At 41.0% G+C, this 19,529-nt stretch overlaps 1 protein-coding gene across 9 annotated transcripts in view; it reads right to left on the bottom strand.

Moving 5' to 3' along the window:
- pard3ab (par-3 family cell polarity regulator alpha, b) overlaps positions 1–19,529 on the bottom strand; it is a 235,541-nt gene that overhangs the window by 85,991 nt on the left and 130,021 nt on the right. For 5 of the 9 annotated variants that reach the window (XM_038717308.1, XM_038717312.1, XM_038717305.1 and 2 more), the window contains 4 exons: positions 18,463–18,510; positions 9,851–10,039; positions 8,094–8,264; positions 3,763–3,910 (listed from right to left, as the gene is read on the bottom strand). In XM_038717308.1, coding sequence (XP_038573236.1) covers positions 3,763–3,910; positions 8,094–8,264; positions 9,851–10,039; positions 18,463–18,510 — 556 coding nt within the window. The remainder of the gene's footprint in view (positions 1–3,762; positions 3,911–8,093; positions 8,265–9,850; positions 10,040–18,462; positions 18,511–19,529) is intronic. The other 4 variants (XM_038717307.1, XM_038717314.1, XM_038717309.1 and 1 more) reach the window with 1 other exon arrangement.

Below are 19,529 nucleotides of genomic sequence, written 5' to 3'. Positions count from 1 at the left end.
TTATCTTTCCCAGTGGCTGTAATAATTTCTGACTGAGCTGCAGTGGAACAATAGGTGGCATTTCTTTTGGGATTCTCTGAGAGGCTATTACTATTAGATGCCTTTTGTGCAAAACTACAGAACACTTGGGGGTAACAGTGGCAATGGCCAGGAGGGAAGAAGGGTTGTAGAAAAGATTTTGTAGATGAAAATGGAGATAGCAAGAGGTGAAAATAACACGGGGTGAAAGACATGCAGGAGTTTTTTTCCCCCTCTTTTCATTTTGTCTTGTCTCGGTCAATTTGCATAATTAGTAAGAAGGTTATTGCCAGGGGTGCTGGGCCTTGAAAGCTATTGGCCTGAAGGAATAATTAAGTTGCTCTCTTATCCCTGGGATCTTCAGAGTGCAGAAAGCCAGCAAGTGATCTAACAGTGTGCACGGGCCAAAACGCTAGCTGATATGTTCTGAATGTGAATGATGTTGTCTTCTAGGAAAGCCTACTGCAAGATTTATGCATTGTGGCACCCTTCCGATGAGAAAACAGAATTATTCCAAGCAACTGTGAAAGACCCCCAGCAGTCACACACACACAATTTTATTTATTCAAGGGAGGTTTGCTGAGCACGCAAAGCTCTGGTTTGTATTCACACACGTTCACATCTGGGAGCTGCCAAGTGCATCTACAGTCTTCTACTGTTGGCTTCTGAGCAGTTGCACTGCAGCAGCGGAGAGCTGGGAGTCTGCTTTTCCAGACCATTCCACAGTATTTAAAGTAGTCATGACACAACTGTCAATCACCACATTTATGTTAATCCACATGAAAGAACTACAAGTGGCAACAATAAATTAGCTTGTGCATTCACCTACGGTGATTCTGGTCCACACAAGTTAAAAGTTACAGATCCTTTGGCTTGTCTGTCATTATAAACTATCTATAATTTTGTCAGTGTTGTAATTTTACGTTTGTCTACTGTGTACGTCTATTGCATGCCTGTCCGTCATGGAAGACGGTATAAAGATAGAGGGTGTGGTATGCTGTACACATATTGTGCAAATAAAAATGGCAGTGCATTTTTAAAACTTGCCAGATTGTATTTTAAAAAGAGCCCGTGGCATCAAGCAGAGTTGACCAGCTCCACCCCTAAGCCTGCTGGCCTCTATCCTCCATGCTGAACACAGAGTGGCAAATTAAACAGTTCAAATAAAGCTTTAATCCTTCCGCTACATCTCCAATATCACTATGACACAAAACTACAGAGTAATGTTCTCAAAGAATGTCCTGCTTTCATATCTCGAGGTCAGGCCAAGCACATGGGAAGTTTTACTACCCACTTGATTTGGACTGATTCTGAAACAACATGGAGGAAGAGGATCCAAAATATTTTATATGACAAATTAGGGTTAAAATTCCCCCTTGGGTGGTCAGACAAAACACCCCACCAGGCTGATTAAGTTTTTAATGAGCAAGGAAATGTCTCATGTGTCTGTGATAGTTAGTAATTATACAGTGCACATCCCTCCAGAGGCTAAGCTCGGAGGTTTCCTGCCTCTGGTGTCCCATCTTGTTGAGGTTAGGTGAGATATTAGAAGAAACAGGCCACTCTAGGCACCCTGACATCTAATTCCCATGCTTAGTCTTGTCGATTTGAGGCGAAAACACAAAAACTCAGGGTATTTGATGGGTCAGGGGGCACACACAGTGTTTTTTTAAATCCTCAGAGGATGAGGTTTGGATGTCGCTAAACACTGTGACAGCACTGACATGAGGTCATTCAAAGGGAGCCCCTCTATGTTGTATAATCCTTCCCGTTCTTGTTAAGGTTGAGGATCGTATACTGCTCCACATTTTGGACAACATTTCATTTTATTTAAGAGGAGATTGGGGGCAGAGGGACAAATGCCAATAACAACTTTGTATTTATTCTGATATTTCTTTAGTCCTTCCTGTTTTGTCCTTCACTTTATCCTTCTTCAGTCCTACTGTATGTGTGTGTGTTTTGATCTTTTTCTTATCTTTTGCTGGAAATTTTACAATTTTATTCTAATTCTGTCCTCTTCATTGGCTTAAAGAAAAAATACATGTACCAGCACTGCATGTTTATTCCCAAATTCTTATTTTTTGTCTTTTACTACAGATAATTACAACACGGGACTACCGTTTTTGTTAGGGATGTCCCGATCAAATGTTTTTCGTCCTGATCCATGAAATTAAATTAAATAAATACCAGATGTAGCCTTCTAATTTTGGTACACCTTATTTTTCACGAGCTACGTGATCCAAATACTGAAAGTTCTGATTCAAAACTATTAAGTTGATCAGCTTAAAATACTGATGTAACATAAATGTTCTTATTTGCCCTTCTCCTTTCTATTAATCTGCAAATGGCGTTTTCAAGCCACAGTTCAAAATTCACTTTTATTCTCCAGCTTTCAGCTGCTGTTCCTACTGCACGGCTGGATATGTCCATATACTGGCAGCACCATGCTGGTTCGTAATGATTTCATGTATTTGCTGACTTTATACAGCACTTTGATCAACTCGTGCTGTTATAAAAGCACTGGGGCTGTAGATACAGACATCAGCTCGCCTGGTCGGTTTAGAGACAATGATCTTGTTTGCCACCGTTGAGCAGACAACTGCTGTATCTTCTGCATATCTGCCTTGTGCTTTCACTTCCGACCCTGTACGCTCATTATAAGCCCTCATTGTTTGTTAAGCATGGATGAACCCAGCTACAGTGGCAGCCTCCTGGAACTTCACCCATTAACACTTCCTCTGTCAGTCATAACTCACAACTTTGTTTTTTTTTTTTGTTTACACTAACAACAGTTTCAATGTCAACCAATTTGCATGAAAGGAAAACAGAGTTCACACTTTCACATTATGTTGCATTGATTAATGAGGTAAAGTTGGTAGGAGGAGATAATTAAAAATAAGATTAAAAGTTGGTGCCAACTCTTCCTCTTACCTTAATTTACATTTAAGGTATTTTGTGAATGTTTTTTTCTGGACTGACTATACATAATAATTCAGGTGTTATTTTAGTATCCCTTAAATCACATGGATAATTTTGGTCTTTTCAAAAAATGCAAAGTAAATAAACAACTGCAGAAGACAAAAGGTACAAAGGCAGTTGGGTCATTTTGTACTTGAATTAACTTTACACAGGCGAGCTGAGCAGTTTCACCATCTGGTGTACAGAAGAATTTCTTTGACGTCCATCAATCTTTCAAGCGCTACACACATGCATTCCTGTACAGATGTGTGCAGAGCTCTCACTCATGAATACACCCATAAAACCAACACCCCCCAAAAAAACAATCAATCACTTGCAGGGTGTCTGTGGCAACAAATTGTCCAGGAGATTTTTTCCATCTCTGTCTCTCTCTCCCTGACATTTTCCGAGACATTAGAAGCCACCCAGTCTTGACAGGAACTTAGACCAGATGGCACAATTAGCAGATATTCTGTGTTGACAAAACCTGGCAGATTAGTCTATAGAATCTACCAGGAAAACACACTTAACACTAACAGAAGGGACATGTAAACGCTACCACATAGTACAATTCTTAAATGGCAGCGTATGTATAATTGTTTGGAATCCTTACCGATATTCACCAAGTCAACAATACCGGTCTTAGCATTGGAACACAGCAAAGGCATCAGACTGAGATCCACCTCAGAATGCACATAAACCTCAACCAGGGAGTAAACGCTATAATCAGTAACAACTGGAGCAACACAACAAGCCAAAGAGACAGAACTGATGTGTCAGTCTTACCTATTGTGCGAGGCATCATGCCTTGCCGTGGCATCAAGTTGTCATCGAGGCCCTCCAGGCCACCGTACAAAGAGTGGGAGATTCGGCGCTCGTGATCATCCAGAGAGGTGTTCAAAGTCTGAGGTCCCAGCGGGCTCCCTGGTGCCTCCTAATTGAGGAGAGGAGGTGATAGAATAATTATTAAATAAAAGTAAAGTAAAAAAGAAGTAAATAAGAAGGTTGATCGCTCCTTCTTTGGCTGTATACTCTACGGTTTATTCTCTCCGATTATGCTCCTAAACCTGTGTAGATTTTACAGACTTCTGAAGCCTGTAAGAAGCAGAGGCCAGAGAGACCAGTTGAACCATTTGTGAAGCGCGTTGAGAAGGCACAGGCCTTTGTGTTGATAAAGACTTAATAATCCTTTGTACTAGTCATTAATTAACACACTGCACATCTTGTCTAAGATACAGCACAGTCCAAACTGGAACATGATCCAGAAAGGAACTAGTCATGCCAACATTTGCTCAACAGTAATGGACAAACACGAGGGCAGCTATCCATGCTAATGCTAGAAGTGTGATAACCAGGATAAGTGAGCATGGATTTCCAATAGGCAGTTAAACCACAGGCTGTTAGCGAGCTAGTGTTCTCCCATGCGGGATGTTTAGCTTACGAGCATCTTGACATTTCCCTCAGGACCTATGATGACATTCTTGTTTGCTGGACAAATAGACCATTTGCCGGCCCTGTCACCCATCCACGGCCTGAGAAGGTGCGTGTGTGTCTTTGCACCCGTTGTTTGTCCATTGGATAGTTGACTGTATTGATTTGCTATTGTTTCTGCATTTATTGCTGAAGGTGATGACGGCTCTTGCCATAAACACAACCATCATTGCTGGCTCACATAACTAGGGAAATACTATCACACTCCAGTTAAAACTGGAGCTAAATTATCCCGATCAATGACTATAACTAGCTAGGCTTAGATTCGATTTTGGCAGAAGGTCTTTGCACGATGATCCTCTCAGTTCACTAAATGGTTTGGTACCCCAATAACCACAGCCGACCAGATTCTGAGGTAAACAAACAAGTCCAGTTTACAGGAGAATATACGTGCCCAACTCTGCTAGCTGTGTGAAGTGTAATGTAAAGTGGATTTCAGACTACAAGGCGGCTTGTTTAAATCTCCAGACTTGAAATGCTGGCCTAGCAGCTTGTCTACCTACCTGCCTGCTTACACTCTACCAGGGCTGGACAGGAACAAAAAAATCAGCCCTGGCATTTTTGGCTCAGGTGGCCCACCAAAATCGGTCAGACGCCCCTCAACAATGAGATGTAATATTGCACAAGATTGGGGCCATGACAACAAGACAAGAATATATTTTAATAGGCCTACAATTTAGGAAAAAAAAAACAAAAATCAATGAAATCGTTGGGGGGGGGGGGGTCTGTGTCATTCTACCCATGCAGATAATGATCTGTTTTGGATGTAAAATTGCGCACTGTAAAGTTCACATACATGTATAAAGTGGTGTATAAAGTATAACATTACTTTCTAATATGTAGTGGAGTAGAAGTATAAAGTAGGGTAAAATGGAAATACTCCTGTAAGGTACAAATGTAAATGCTCTGTATTTGTATAGCTTTCTAGTCTTTTCGACCACTCAAAGCGCTTTTACCCTACATCTGCATTCCCCAGTCACACACACATTCATACACTGTCTAAGTGCTCAAATGGAAACTAACATTCACACACATTCATACACTGGCGGAACAGCCACAATTCCGGGGCAATTCGGGGTTCAGCTTCTAGCTTACTCACTAATATAAATGGGATCAGATTTCATAGGATTTTATAATCAACTGCTGGTGAAAGTTATTTTCACTTAATTACTGGACAAATGAAATGGCTTGGATCACAGCTAACACAACCAATCAAACCTATACACAGGGATACCACAAATCTTTCACGGAAACAAACTAATTTCTAAGGTCACCATGTGGCGCGGCGACCGTTGGCATGCGGCTGCTCCTGACTTTAAATGAGATGGTTAATGAATTGGGTCGGCTGAGGGCCCGAGGTGAAAAGCCTCAGTAACAGCCGAGGGGATTTGCCATACTGAAGGCGCATCGACAAATCACACTGCAGCTCATTGCATATTCAGGTTGATAATCGAGCTCCGGGACAGTCTTGATCCCATCAGGTGCCAGCGGTGATGAGGAAGTCAGCTGCTCTGGGTTCGCTGTGTTTCTGTTGGGATGCGGGAAGGAACGAGAGCAGTTGGGCTTGTGATTTATGCAACGGCAAACATTTGAGATTGATTTGAGATTGGTTGTCAAGGGATGGACAAAGTAAATAAAGGATTATTTGTTCCAATATGTCAGTATGAGAATGACAGTACGTCAAACTCAGCAACAGTTTTCATCCTATCGTCATTAGGTATTTGATTTGAACTGATATTTGATGGACCGCAGGTTATTTGGTATTAAAGTGACTCTATAGGGACTTTCTAAATCAGTCTCTTTGAGTGTATTAAATTGTTGCTTTCCTTCTCTCTGAGTGACTTGGACACTATTTCTTATAAATAGTCAGACACTTGGACAGCCTCAGGCCATGCCTCCAGCTCTGCATGTGAAGCAAAGACTGACTCCCAGTGCTAGAGTTTTATTCATCCACCATGCTGTCTGTGAAGCCTCACTGCCTTTGCACGACCGCACTGCACACATACACACAGGGTATCTGTTTGCAAACGAACACACAGAAAGATCCTTGAAAATAAATGCATACATGCATAAGCAGGATGTACAAAAGCACAGACTACACACTCATATACACATACGTGCGCAGACACAAAGACGTGTGCGTACGCAGAGACACACAAACACAAAACACACCTCCAGGCTTAGCCTCTGCTTTCAATTACCAGACGGGCCGAGGGGAAATCAAAACTTTTGACACACCAGGTTGGAAAAGGAGAGCAGGGAAGCCAGGCAGTGCCAGAGGCGTACACATGCACACAGACATGCTCGCACGTACACAGACACACAGCAGTGGTGCACATAGACTCAGCCTCGGCTTTCAAGCAGGCGACAGGCCAAGGTGTACAGAGAATGTAAAAACATGACATTGAGGGGTGGAAAAAAGTTGAGAAGCTCTGTTCGCAGCAATGTTTTTTGGGGTTTTTTCCCCTCAGGGTGGTGAGCCCGTGCGGGAACGGGTTAGCAAACTACAATGACTTAAATGCTTACTTTAATTTCATTAAAAACAGTTCATTGCTGCTCAGTAGGGTAATCCCCAATGGCTTGCTTTAGGGTTGTATTGTATATTTATCACAGAAAGGGTCTTACTGAAGTGGTGCCTAATGATACCATGTCCACACAAGTTTCGTTATTTAGGACAACAGCGTCCGATGAGTTCAGGCTTATTTGTTTTTTTAAAATCAGGAAAAGACACAGACACTATAATTACAACCACTTTGATCTGAAAAAGTATCACAAACAAGACACATTTTTTATCATTTGAGCAAAGTTATCAATATCCCATCTGTGATGACCATACTAGTAAAGGTGTCTATTAAATGGTCACAAGCCTTGCAGGCTGAAAAAGAAAACTTCTGGTCAAGAAAAATCTGAGCAGCAACTGTGAATGAAAACATTTCCCCATTTACTCAATGACAAATGTTGATATGTCCTTGTGTAGTGTGTTTACTCCCCAATTTTTCCACTGGAATTGCTTAGGGGTCAACAGTCAACACTGTAGTAATGCAGCTGTAATGTGCGACTCTGAAGTGTGAACATGTGAAACTCAAGTGTGAGGCAGGCTGCTGCTGCTAAAGGTCATGTGTGCTCAGTCAGGGTAAATTAAAGAATAAATCATTATGTTTACATGGACAAAACTCCCATACTAACCTCGTTCAAAATAAGACCACAATTTGATTAAGAAGTTACAACAGTACTAAAAAATTAGTTCAACTTGGGTTTTATTTACATCAATCAATGTTTTACTTATTGTTAAGTTTTGACACAGCTTTGCTATGGAGTTAGGCTAGCCAACATTAGCAGTCAGTTTGGCAGTGCTAATTGTCTGCAAAATAGTTTTTTGATCATGCAGCCTCCAACTCCAAGACATTAGAGTTTAGGTGATCAAAAAAAAAAAATAGAGTACTGTAGAAATCTGACTAATGTTGATATATTGCATTCATTGTATTTGATATTTGTCACCAACTTTATCCTTATCAGATATATATCCATCATGTTGTCCCTACTCAACTAAAAACAGTTGCCATTGCCAAAAATGACAGCCACACACCCTTGTCTTAATCCAATCCATCTTTCATCTTGTTCCATACCTGATTTCCTTTGGCCACTCGTCTGGCCACAATGAGCTGGATCATCCCACGTTTGTTGCCTTCCGTTGACATGGATTTGCGCAGCGTCTCCATGGCGTCATGGTTGGTTTTGCCCAATAGCGACTCTCCATTGACAGCTATCAACTGGTCATTCACTCGAAGCCGCCCGTCCTATCGGCGGACAAGAAATCACGGTCAGTTATCAGTTATGGTTTCATGTTTAAACTCTTACTAGCACAGAAAAAGTGGAGATTGTATTTTTCCATCTACCAAATACTGAATGCTCTGATCAATGAAAAACGGTCATATCTCCCATTTAATTACAATCCTTTTCTAATCAGACTAACAGTCTCGCTCACATGATCTAATCTCTAACAAAGAAGTGTGATTTTAAGTCAACTATTACATTCTGTCAACACAAGTATGTTGGAATGAAAAACAATCAAGTTGAAAGACTATTGAAACTAACTGCAGCAAATCACCACAGATAGCAACAGAAAACAGGGCACTGCTTTTCTTCATAGTTGCTGAGGAACAGAAAAGTCTTTTTACTTCAGTTTCCCTGCCAAGGGTATACAGAAGGATTTCAAATCATGAGGTAAAAAACTGAGACTGATGTATCCAGTTTGTTGAATGACTTCCCTCTATTCTGTCTCTTTCTAACAGATTGTTTGCAAATATTAGAAAGTAATATATAATGTCTTCTATGACCTTTTAAGTGTGTGTGTGTGTCTGCGTGTGCAGGTTCTGGGTTTATCTTGAACAGGTGAGAGCAGCAGCTCACAATAAAGGTAGGTACTGCACATGGGGTTAGAGTATTTATATTTTAAATAACTGTGGCTATAAAAATGAAAATAAACAAGAAAAAAAATGTTTGTTGGTAGACCATATATAGTCTATTTAACAAGTAACTGAACAGCAGGGCTGACTTCTCTGCTTGGAAGCTTCAGAAGTGTGTATTGTTGCACCTTTAACTACACCCAGTCACAATGTCCTGACCCCACCCTGGTTTACACTTTGCATTACTGCAGCCAGACAAGAGGTTAAATCACTCGATTTAAGAGAAACTATTCACTAATTTATATTACATACAGATTCCTGGAATTATATCACCGTCCCTACAGCTGCTAGCTAACAGCTAACCATCTTCTTTGGTGTGGTATGCTGGAGTAACAGCATCACAACGACAGACTTAACAGACTGATTAAGAAGGCCAGTTCTGTCCTGGGATGCTCGCTCGAGCTTTCATCCATGTTGGAGACCTCGTTCCACACCCTTCATGAGTCACTATCATCACTGAGCAGCTCCTTCAGTGGCAGGCTGATAACTCTTCGCTGTGTGAAGGAGAGATTCAGAAGATCTTTTCTTCCTGCAGCTGTGAAACTTTATAATCAGCACTGTTAAGCAGTTTACAGTAACCTCAACTCAGAGACTGAGTGAAATCTATGCACAACGTCACTTTGCATTGGAATTTGTTTTTATCTTTTTAAAGTCTCCAGGATAAGCATACCAAAATGCATAAAGTCACTTGCACTGTTTCAATTAAATTTTTTACACATATAATTTGTTTTATATGTGTAAAAATATAGTTTTTAATTATTTAGTATTATGTTTAATATCACTTTACTCCGTGCTATCCACTTGCTGTTGTAATGTTGAACATTTCTCACCTGTGAGACAAATAAAGGCTGATCGTTTAATCCTTTCTTTTAAATGTCCACTGAAACCCCTTTTAATTCCAACAGAAGGTATCGTACCTTGCAGGCTGCCCCTCCATTAATAATCGATTTGACGAAGATGCCCAGGTCAGCGTGGTTCTCCTTGGAGCGATTACCTTTGACACTCACACCCAACCCAGCTGAACCTGAGTCACTGAGGGGGATCTCAAAGGTCAGGAACTCTCTGGTCCCGTCTGGAGTCAGGACCAAGTCGTCCTCCTCTGTCTTCTGTAAGAAGGGGAACAAAGAAGGAGTGACATAGATTTAGAGTCTAGACTTCAAAAATTCTTCAAACAAAACAAGCCTGATGTGCCTTAAATCAAAATAAATACCATAATCAGTAACTCGACCAGCATCAACAGCAGAACTACATCTGCATAGTCATTGAAATACAGTTTCAAAAAACATACACCAGAATGCATATTTAACTATACAAAGCAAAACTATTTCTGAGTTTATTCCATTGTAAAACAATCACACATAGGCCCCTTCAGCCTCGCCATCCTTGCACTTTGTCTCTGCGGGTTAGCCAAAGGGCCAAAGTTAAAAGGACATTCATTTGGCCTCTTGAGGTTAATGTATATAAATTGCATTGCAGGCAGATAGCAGGGAGGTAAATCAAGAGTGCAAGCTCATTAGCTACATCAGATATATTAGTGTTAAACAGACCAGCACTCCTAACTGGTAAATCAGGTATTTAGTATAAGCAGGCAGAGACTTGTATAATCAAGGCACCATGCTCTGGTTCATCAATACTAAAGCATGTAGGGGGTTCTTCAAAACCTTTAGGATCCAGCCCATGCAAGTGTTCCATGTTTGTACATCTGTCAGCACATTTTTATTTGCCGGTTACATGATATTATTAGTGATTGTGATGGTGTTTAAAGAGGTGGTATTCTGCTCATTTTCGGGTTCAAAATCCTATTTAGGGGTTATACCAGAACAGGTTTACATGGTTTAATTTTCAAAAAACACCATATTTTTTGTCATACTGCAAATTGCTATGGAGTGATTCATCTTGCCTCTACATGATCTTTGTTGGGAGTTGTGCATGCACAGTTCCTATTTAAGGACTACTAGCCAATCAGCTTCGGTTCAGCTGTAGGCAACATGGACTGGAGCAAGAGTTTCAGAGTGGTGAGTTATTAATGTGCTGCAGCTCACTGTTTTTCCTCTCTTGTTTTTGAGGGCGTGTCGGAGTAGCCGCTTGACAAGCGTTATGAGGCGCATTTAGTTTTCATCCCTGTGATGTCACAAGGATGAAAGGGAAACGGCTGGATTACAAGCGAGCTGTTTCAGGCAGTTCAGAGCAGAGTTTTCTGTGGGAGATGGGAACTCACTTTGGGCTTTTTCACTTTGAAAACCTATTACATGCACAAAAAAGGTATATAATGCAATAAAGGTGAGGGAAAAAAGCCAAAAAACATAATACCACCTCTTTAAATTGAAAATTATTTGAAAATTATTACCACTATCTACTTGTTTGAAATAATTATAGTGCAGACAGTATTTCATATTCTAAAATCCATCAAATAATTTATTATTTTATCTTTTTCTTATTATTGTGCAGTCCTGGTGAATTAAATCTAAAGCCTGATTTTGGACCAACGCTGTATATACTGTAATGCTTTAATGAAACACAAATTGAAAATATGAACAACTGTCACAGAGGTGGTTAATTCTCTTTTTATAATAAATGTGCCATTGTTTTCATCCCAAGTCGGCAAACAATTGTCAATGGCTATAACATAACACAGTCCTAAACTTATTTCAGCACTCAACAAAGTGAAACCTAATTCTAATCTTCTAATCAAATCAAACACACTTAATATGTCCTCACTTCAAAGCACTAAAACTCAGAGTTTTGAAAAAAGGATTCAGACAGAAGCACAAACACTACCTAAAGAATAAATTCGACATGCCATGCACCTGGATCGTGATGCCAAGTGCGTCAAACTGGCAGTAAACTTCTCAGTAACCCTGCATGAACACAGCAGCCTAATTGACATGCTGAGTGCTCGCTCTCTCTCTTCCCCTCCACAACAGGTGCTTCTCTCACTCTTTCTCTACATTCATTCTCACTCTCTCTTCCAGCTCAACAATAAAAAGCTATTCTCTCTCGGTTGTTATTTGACAGCTGTCCTCTGAATAGATGGGTGCGTGCACGCTCACGCCTGGCAATTATTGTGCACGCCTAATGAATTCAATCATCGGGCTCGGTGTCAGCATGTCATTAGCTCCCTTTGTTTGCTAAGAGAGAGATGGAATTGCTCTGGGTGGAATGGAGGGGAGAGACAGAGGGATGGAGGGCGAGTCAAAGTGGGGAAGGAGGTGGGGGGAGAGACAGAAGGAGGAGGAGAAGGGCGAAACAAGGATGCATGGAGTAAGAAGGAAAGGGAGGGAACAGAAGGAAGATAGAGGAAAAGCAAGCCTGAGGAGCACTGTCAGGGTGTAAGCATGTGAGAAAGAAAAATAAATGCTACCTGGAATACCTTTGAGATAAAATAAAAAACCCAACATAACATAAGTGCTGAGAAATAATAACACATAAGACAACAGGAATGTAATTATTCCAGTCCAATTAATTCTGCCGGGAAGTGAATTTAAGGCTAATTAAAAAGTGACAATGAAATGGTCATAATAAGAAATTACAAAACAAATTAATTATTACAATTGTAAAGTAAAGCAGATGTGATGTCATTTCAAGGTTGCAATCTATCTATGGATCTATTAAGTAATATCAGGCATTTCAATATGAATAATGCCATTAACAGAGCTAACTATGTTTTTAAACTTGAAAGACTAACATAAATCTCATACTCTGCAGATTACATTATTTACACCTGTGATGTTTTACTGAAAGTATAGTTCAAAAGTATAGTTGGTCATTTTCAATTAAACTGCAACAACTGAAACAGTCTTTTGCTGTTAAAAAAGACCAAGAAAGTGCTCAGACAAGCTGGCTGCATCCATAGACGTTACAAAAAATGGGTCGTGTATGTGACGTCACCCACGCCGTTTTGAAGCTGAGTGGGCTCTGGCCATCACCATCTTGGTACTGCCAGACACTAGCTACTCGAAAAAGATGTGGGGCCGAGGCAGGCCGATTGAAGCCTGGTTGCGGAACCGCGTAGCTGCTAGTCTCCTGAGAGGGCACCCACCTGTCACTCAAATCGCTTTACCCTTAGCTATGGAAACTGCATGATGCAACTGGTTGTCATGAACATGGAAATTAGTTTTTGTACCAGGCAGTAAACATGTTTGTTTCTGATGTAAATTCAGGCTTTTTGACACGGCGGTGTATGGAAGACGACTCCCTTTTAGAGCCAGCCTCAAGTGGCCATTCGATGAACTACAGTTTTTGGCGCTTGCTTCATTTTTCTGCCCCAGAGTTTGCCACTTGGTTGCATCATGTAATTTACAGACTTAGCAATTAGCTTGATAGCGTGGCAGACAGCAGATAGAAAGCATTAATCAAAATCTTCAAGCTAAACCTTTATCATACCACATCACATCACCATTTTAAGCTGTTATCTAAAAACTGTGAAGCAGCTCATCTCTACAGTCTTTGAAGCTCACATGATTTTAGCTCAAGAAGCTAAAGTGCAGCGCTGACATCTGTATCCTTAGGGGTCAGCTGTATTACTTAAGCTCGGCCAAAGATGGCTTCCACAAGAAAGAAACACAAGACGACAAGATAGTGGTGAGCTAGCTAGTCACATCACATTTAAGGTAGTTAGCAGTTAGAAATCACCTACAGTACCAAACGTTTTACCATTACTCCCTCATCAGCAACTGTGCCAACTTATGGAAAAGTTAAATACCACTAACAATAATGTGACACAAAAGTAGTCAATCTTTCAATAAAAAAATAGTTCTATACTTAAGCTTTACTCCAATTTACTGCTTTAAAAAATTCAGATGGATCCAGGATGACTTCAATATGCAACTAAAATACGAGGAAACACAAAAGAGTGGGTGAAAATAAATAACACTGGCAAAAAAACTGAGGGAAAAAAAACCCCTCAAAGTACAGTCAGACGAGTTGAAAGAAGGTGAGGGGAGGGAGAGGAGTGATGGGCTCGAGAGGAGGGACGGAGGCAACTGGAGCGAGGGTGAAAAGGCGAGGAGCCGAAAATAAAAGGGTGAAAAGACTGAGAGAGCGCGAGCATGACAATGACAGAGTGAGCGGGCGAGCGGGTGTGAATGAAAGGCTGACAGAAAAGGATTAATCCATGTGGAACACAAAAGAAGACAGACACTGCCACCTCTCTTACTGTATGTCTGTATCTCTCCCTCCCTCTCTCAACCATCCACCCCTTTTCACCCGTCTCTTTATTCTGCACTCCACTTTCTTTCGCTTTTTCTTAAAAACTATCTCCCTCTGCTCATCCCCCCCCCCCCCTTTGCTGCCTCCCCTTTCTAACCCTAATTTTGTCTCTCTCGCTTCCACATCTCTCCATATCCTTTTCCTTTCTTCATCATCGCATTTGTATGAGAGGAGAGTGTGCCTGCACTAAACCAGCTAAATTTGAGGAGCCATCGTTTTTTTCTCTCCGTGTTTAAAGCAGTAAACCGGTCACAAGAAAACTGTGCTTTTTCAAAACGGTCTGCAGAAAAGACAAATCTGGTCTCGTGTGGTCACGGTAAACACAAAGTCTGCTGAAGACAACTTGGTGATTTCACAGTGCAGCAGTACAGAAAATACTGTTTGTCTGGTTAACAGGTAGCGGCTATAATCCAATGTCAAATTATCATCATCTGCTTGTTCAGTTGTCTGACAACAAAAACAGAAAAATAAGTAGATAAGAGCATCTAAATCATGACAATCGCGGTTTTAAAAGCAGGAGGAGACTGATCTGATATAAGTCTTTCCTACTACTATGCTATTGGGGATGCACATTGTTTTCACATGTAAACAGCATTTCCAGATTTAGCTGGTTAGTCCAATTCTCACATCTCTTTTCACTTTTCGTCTTTGTACCTCCCACCCACCGCTTTCTGTCGCTTCCCCTCGCAGCACTTCTTTCTCTCACCTTTCCTTCTGCACCTGAACCTCTCCCACTGTGCACATCTAATGTATGTCTCGCATCCTCAGAGCCACGACTCTTCTTTGTATTCTACGGAGTCAGAGTCGATCTTTTGCATTAACAGTATTCAAAGCCGCCCTCTTTCCCACTTTCTTCTCCCCCACACACACACACACACACACCTCTCCTCCACTGCAGTCCCTGAAATGATTAGCGGGTCGGCGGCGAGCTCAGCTTTGGCCGAACAAACCTGTCAATTTGATGGCATCTAGAAAAGTCGCTTGAGGGGAACTTTTTAAAAAAGGGCAAAGAAAGAGAGAGAGAGGGAAGGAGGCAGTGAAGGGTGTAATTGGTCGAGGGAAGCCAGGCGTGGAGAGCATTGTTGGCTGCCTACTGTAGCACAAATCTCTTTTTAGTCAGACTCTGACTCTCTCCCTATTCCTCCCTTACCTTCTATCACTACATTTACCACCCGCCACCCCCCTTTCCCATATCTTCCTCCTCACCGTTCTCTCTCTCTTCTTGCCATTTAAACTATGTGACCAAAAGTATGTGGACACACTTGCCCGCCTACTTTTGCGTCCTTTTGGTCATGTTTTGAGCTACAATCCTTTGTTTCAACCAAGATAAATCTTGAAGCTCTAAACCCTCTTCTTTCATCTTGCCACCACTCTCTACCTCCTCTTTTCTGCTGCCCTCCGTTCTATTTGTCACCCCTCCCTTCCCCCCTTGTCGCTCCACCCCGTCTCTCTTCGCTCACTCTTTCTGACGCGTCTCACTGTAGCTCCATGCTGATAGACCATGAATATCAAATACCTGTGCGATCAACGGAGCTGAGACTGGCACAGCATGGAGGAAGAGAGGAAAGGCAGGTGTGCATGTGTGTGATAGAGTAAGCGAGTGACAGAGAGAGAGAGAGAGAGACAGAGACAGAGAGAGAGAGAGAGAGAGAGAGGGAAGGCAGGCCCGTCTGTGTCTATAGGTGGATGTGTGTCAGAGCAAACAAACACAAAGCAGCATGTGTAAATGTCATCCTTATATATTGTGTCTGTGCCTGCATACACCCCTTCAACTGCCAACATGCATCACTGACACATGATGACTATAGTATGTACAGGAACAATCCACTGACACGCACAAACACGCATGCAGTCCCACTTCTCACTCGCTGTCCAAAACTGATCAGCTGCCCTCTTTCTAGCGTCCTTTCCATTTTGGACAGTCAAACACTATGTGGCTCGCTCCACAACCCACTAGTAACCATTTATAACTTCATCCAACCCCGAGCACTTACACCAGCAGCTGCTCCATGTCACTGCGCGTATGCGTGCGCAAGTGTGTAAGTATACTTATGTGGGAATGTGTAGTGGTGTGTGTGCAGTGAGTGTGTTCATCTGAGATGTTTGTGTAAAGGGTGCCATATGGCTTGTGTTTTTTTTTATTTTTGAGTTCATAATGTGTAAAGACTCCAGTATGGTCTATGTAACTGTATACTGTGTGTGTGTGTGTGTGGGCCAGGTGGCAGCTTGAAACATCACTTTAATTAAGCTAGAGGGCCTGTTCTGCGGTAGAACGGCCCTCTCTGATTGACTCGTATGTGTCACCAAAAGGCCACTACAGAACACAGAAACAGCACCAAGCCCGCTGCAACCATTAATCACTGCAGCTATCCTATCGTGCAAATAATGATACAAGTTATGTAACTCTTGTAATGATTCCCTTTTAGGTTAATAATCCCATGCTATTATGCACCTAAAGCAGTGGTAGAAGAGGTATTTAGAAGTAAAAGAAGCAATACGACAACGCAAAAGTACTAAAGTATAAATAACGGTCTTTACTACTTGATTTATTTATTTGAGAAAAGTACATAAGTATTGTAAAGTATCAAAATCTCATTATGAAATAGATCTATTTCTGAGTATTAAATTGCTTTGCTCATGTTATATTTTATATTATAACTATTACTGATACAATAACAGATATGCTTGTTTTTAATGTACTTTTAACCACTGTTTATAATGTTGGATTATTTAATCAATTCTATCTCAGAAGATCATTATGTTTTATAAGTAAACGTTAATTTGTTAAATTCGGTTTATATCTGAAATATAGTGAAGAAGAAGCATACAACGGAAATTCTTGAGAAAAGGTTCTTTAAAGTACATAACTTAGTCCCATTTATAGTTAAATAAACAATAAAGTAGGGTATGATTTAGGGCGTGGCTAACTTGTGATTGACAAGTTGCTACCCTGGCAACTGTTCAGGCATAGCAACGCGTATCAGCCCACCTACACGCTCACCTGCCACCAACACAGCGTCACAGATGGCCGAATAGTTTTTTTCAGATTCACTGAGAGCTTATAATCTAAGCATTACGGTTACATGGCTCACGTGCGACGGGATGTCACAGGGTTTGACGTCATTTTTGGGCCTACATGGAACCGTCCATTGGTGTTATTGTACATGGAGGTAAAAGAATTAACAGTTTTTCATTCATAACAAAAACACATTTTCGCTATCACTTCAACCACAGAGGGAGAATGACCTGTGAAGTGAGCTGCTGGTTGAAATGACATTATTTTTAAATATACTGTCTTTACCTTGAGCATATGAGTGACCGCCACATCTCTACAGTCGACACTGTTTTGTTATTTCAAGCTTTTAACAAACTAATTGGGCTTCAGCATATAGACGTTTAAATTATATATTGCCTTGAAAACTCTTGCCCATTGGCAAATGATCTGCTTATATGTGACAGCTATGCAAAATTTAAAAAATGATTATTCTCCTTGGATAAACAGAAGATTTTTCTGCACTATACCGTTTCATCAGTTGTGGCATGTTATGCAATGTCAATATTTGCCACCACATCCACGGGCCTGTTACAGACATACTGTATTATGACTTAAAATACTGTACATTTTGATATAATATTTATGCTGTGTCATGAACAGCCAACACATGTTCTGCTATGATAAATGCTATCTCATGTCAAGAACACCTTCATTACACTCCAGCGTGCTAACAGATTGCCGTTTCATAACAGCTTTGTATGCAGACAGAAGAGGAAACACGCACGTGTGATAGATAGCATCTTGGCACAGTGTTGCTGCAGCATTACTGCTGCCACTGCTGATGGCTTTTCAATATAGCCTTGCAGTAATTTTCCATAAGCCTGTGTGACTAATGGCATAAACAATGGAGCTGAATGTTCACGTTATGGGACCATTATGGAACTATCAGGGCAGGCATGTAAAGACGGATGCCTTTGATCAGCACTCTATTGTAGAAGCCAGGTGCAGGGAAGAGGATTTGCGTCTTTAAGTGTGTCTTAAGTGTGTGTGCAAGAAAGAGAGGGGCAGAATGGAGTGAAAAAGAGATGGAAGAGAAGTAACAAAGGCGGAAACAAGACAGATGCAATGAAAATAAAAGAAAGGAGAAGGTAAGGGCTGCTGAGAGAGACAGAGAAAACCCGACAAAGTGTTTTCTTTCTACAGACCGTTGGCAAAGCAATGACTCCCAGTATATTTGTGAAGCCACCCAAAGCATCTCATTTGCCTTTGATGCCTTTTCCTTGTGCAGCATAATGACCCAAGATGGTGATGTCATGCAGCAGTTACCTCAATCAGCCAATGGGGTTTCCCGGCTGTCACAGGCTGCCTCGGATGCTAAAGGGAGCAGTCAAAGTCAACAGGTTAGACACAAGAGTCCCTCAGATAGAGAACACTTAATAACTCAGTCCAGGAATGTGATGAGGGACATCTGAGCCAGTTGAGATGTAGAGTGAGGTGGTAAAATATTTAACATGGAGGGTCAAGGATGTAAATGTTATAGCTGAGGTGTTTGTGAGAAGCACAAATGCACCTAAACATTGGCACATTTTAAATGAATCCAGCAGACATTAACTTTGCATTAACTGTGCAAAAGCAATAATGTGGCATGAGTGAACCAGAGTGTCACACAACTAATGACATCCACTAGTGCACTGCAAACGCGGGTGATTTTGGGGTCATTGGCCCGATTTCAAAAAGTGAGTGCTTTTTCCACTTCAGTTGCTGCATTTTGTCTGTCGTGTAACCCTCAACAGAGCTCTCTCTCACAGCAGGAGTCATGCCATGCCAACCCAAAAGCCCCAACTGGAGTGCCGGCAAACCTGCGGCTCTACAAGCTGTCAACATATTATATTCTGTTAGCTTTTTTTGTCAATTGCATTTTTCTTAAATGTACAAAGCTATTAAAATAAAAGGAATAGATTCATTTTAGTAACAAAATTATCAGACATAGTTAAGCTCTATAAAGGCACAGCATGTCAGTATGTCTCTGTTCACATGCTGCCCAGAGCAATTCCAGTTTGCTGTACTTAAATGGTTCTAAGTCTGAAACTGCCCTTTTCTGTTATAGAAACGTTTTATAATTCAGACTGTTTCGGACAAAAAAAAAATAATCTGAAGGCATCACCTTTGCATGTTTCTACATTTTCAGATATTCTTAAGAGTAGTCGACTAATCAAAAAAATCAAGAGATTAATAATGAAAAGAATCATTAGTCGCCGCCCTTCCTCTCATCATCCAATTCTCTTCATTTACTGGAAATGTATCTATTACTTGAAAATGGATACATGTCCATTAAAAGCTGCCCTGTTCTGTAAGATGCACACCCTGCATCTAAAGCTGTACACCATCATGGT

Source organism: Micropterus salmoides, unplaced genomic scaffold, assembly GCF_014851395.1.
Source record: "Micropterus salmoides isolate LMB-PRFRI ecotype aquatic unplaced genomic scaffold, ASM1485139v1 Ms_hic_scaffold_14, whole genome shotgun sequence".
NCBI classification, from domain to species: domain Eukaryota; kingdom Metazoa; phylum Chordata; class Actinopteri; order Centrarchiformes; family Centrarchidae; genus Micropterus; species Micropterus salmoides.
Note: the sequence above shows the minus strand (reverse complement) of the source record. Positions and strands in the feature narration are given on the sequence as shown.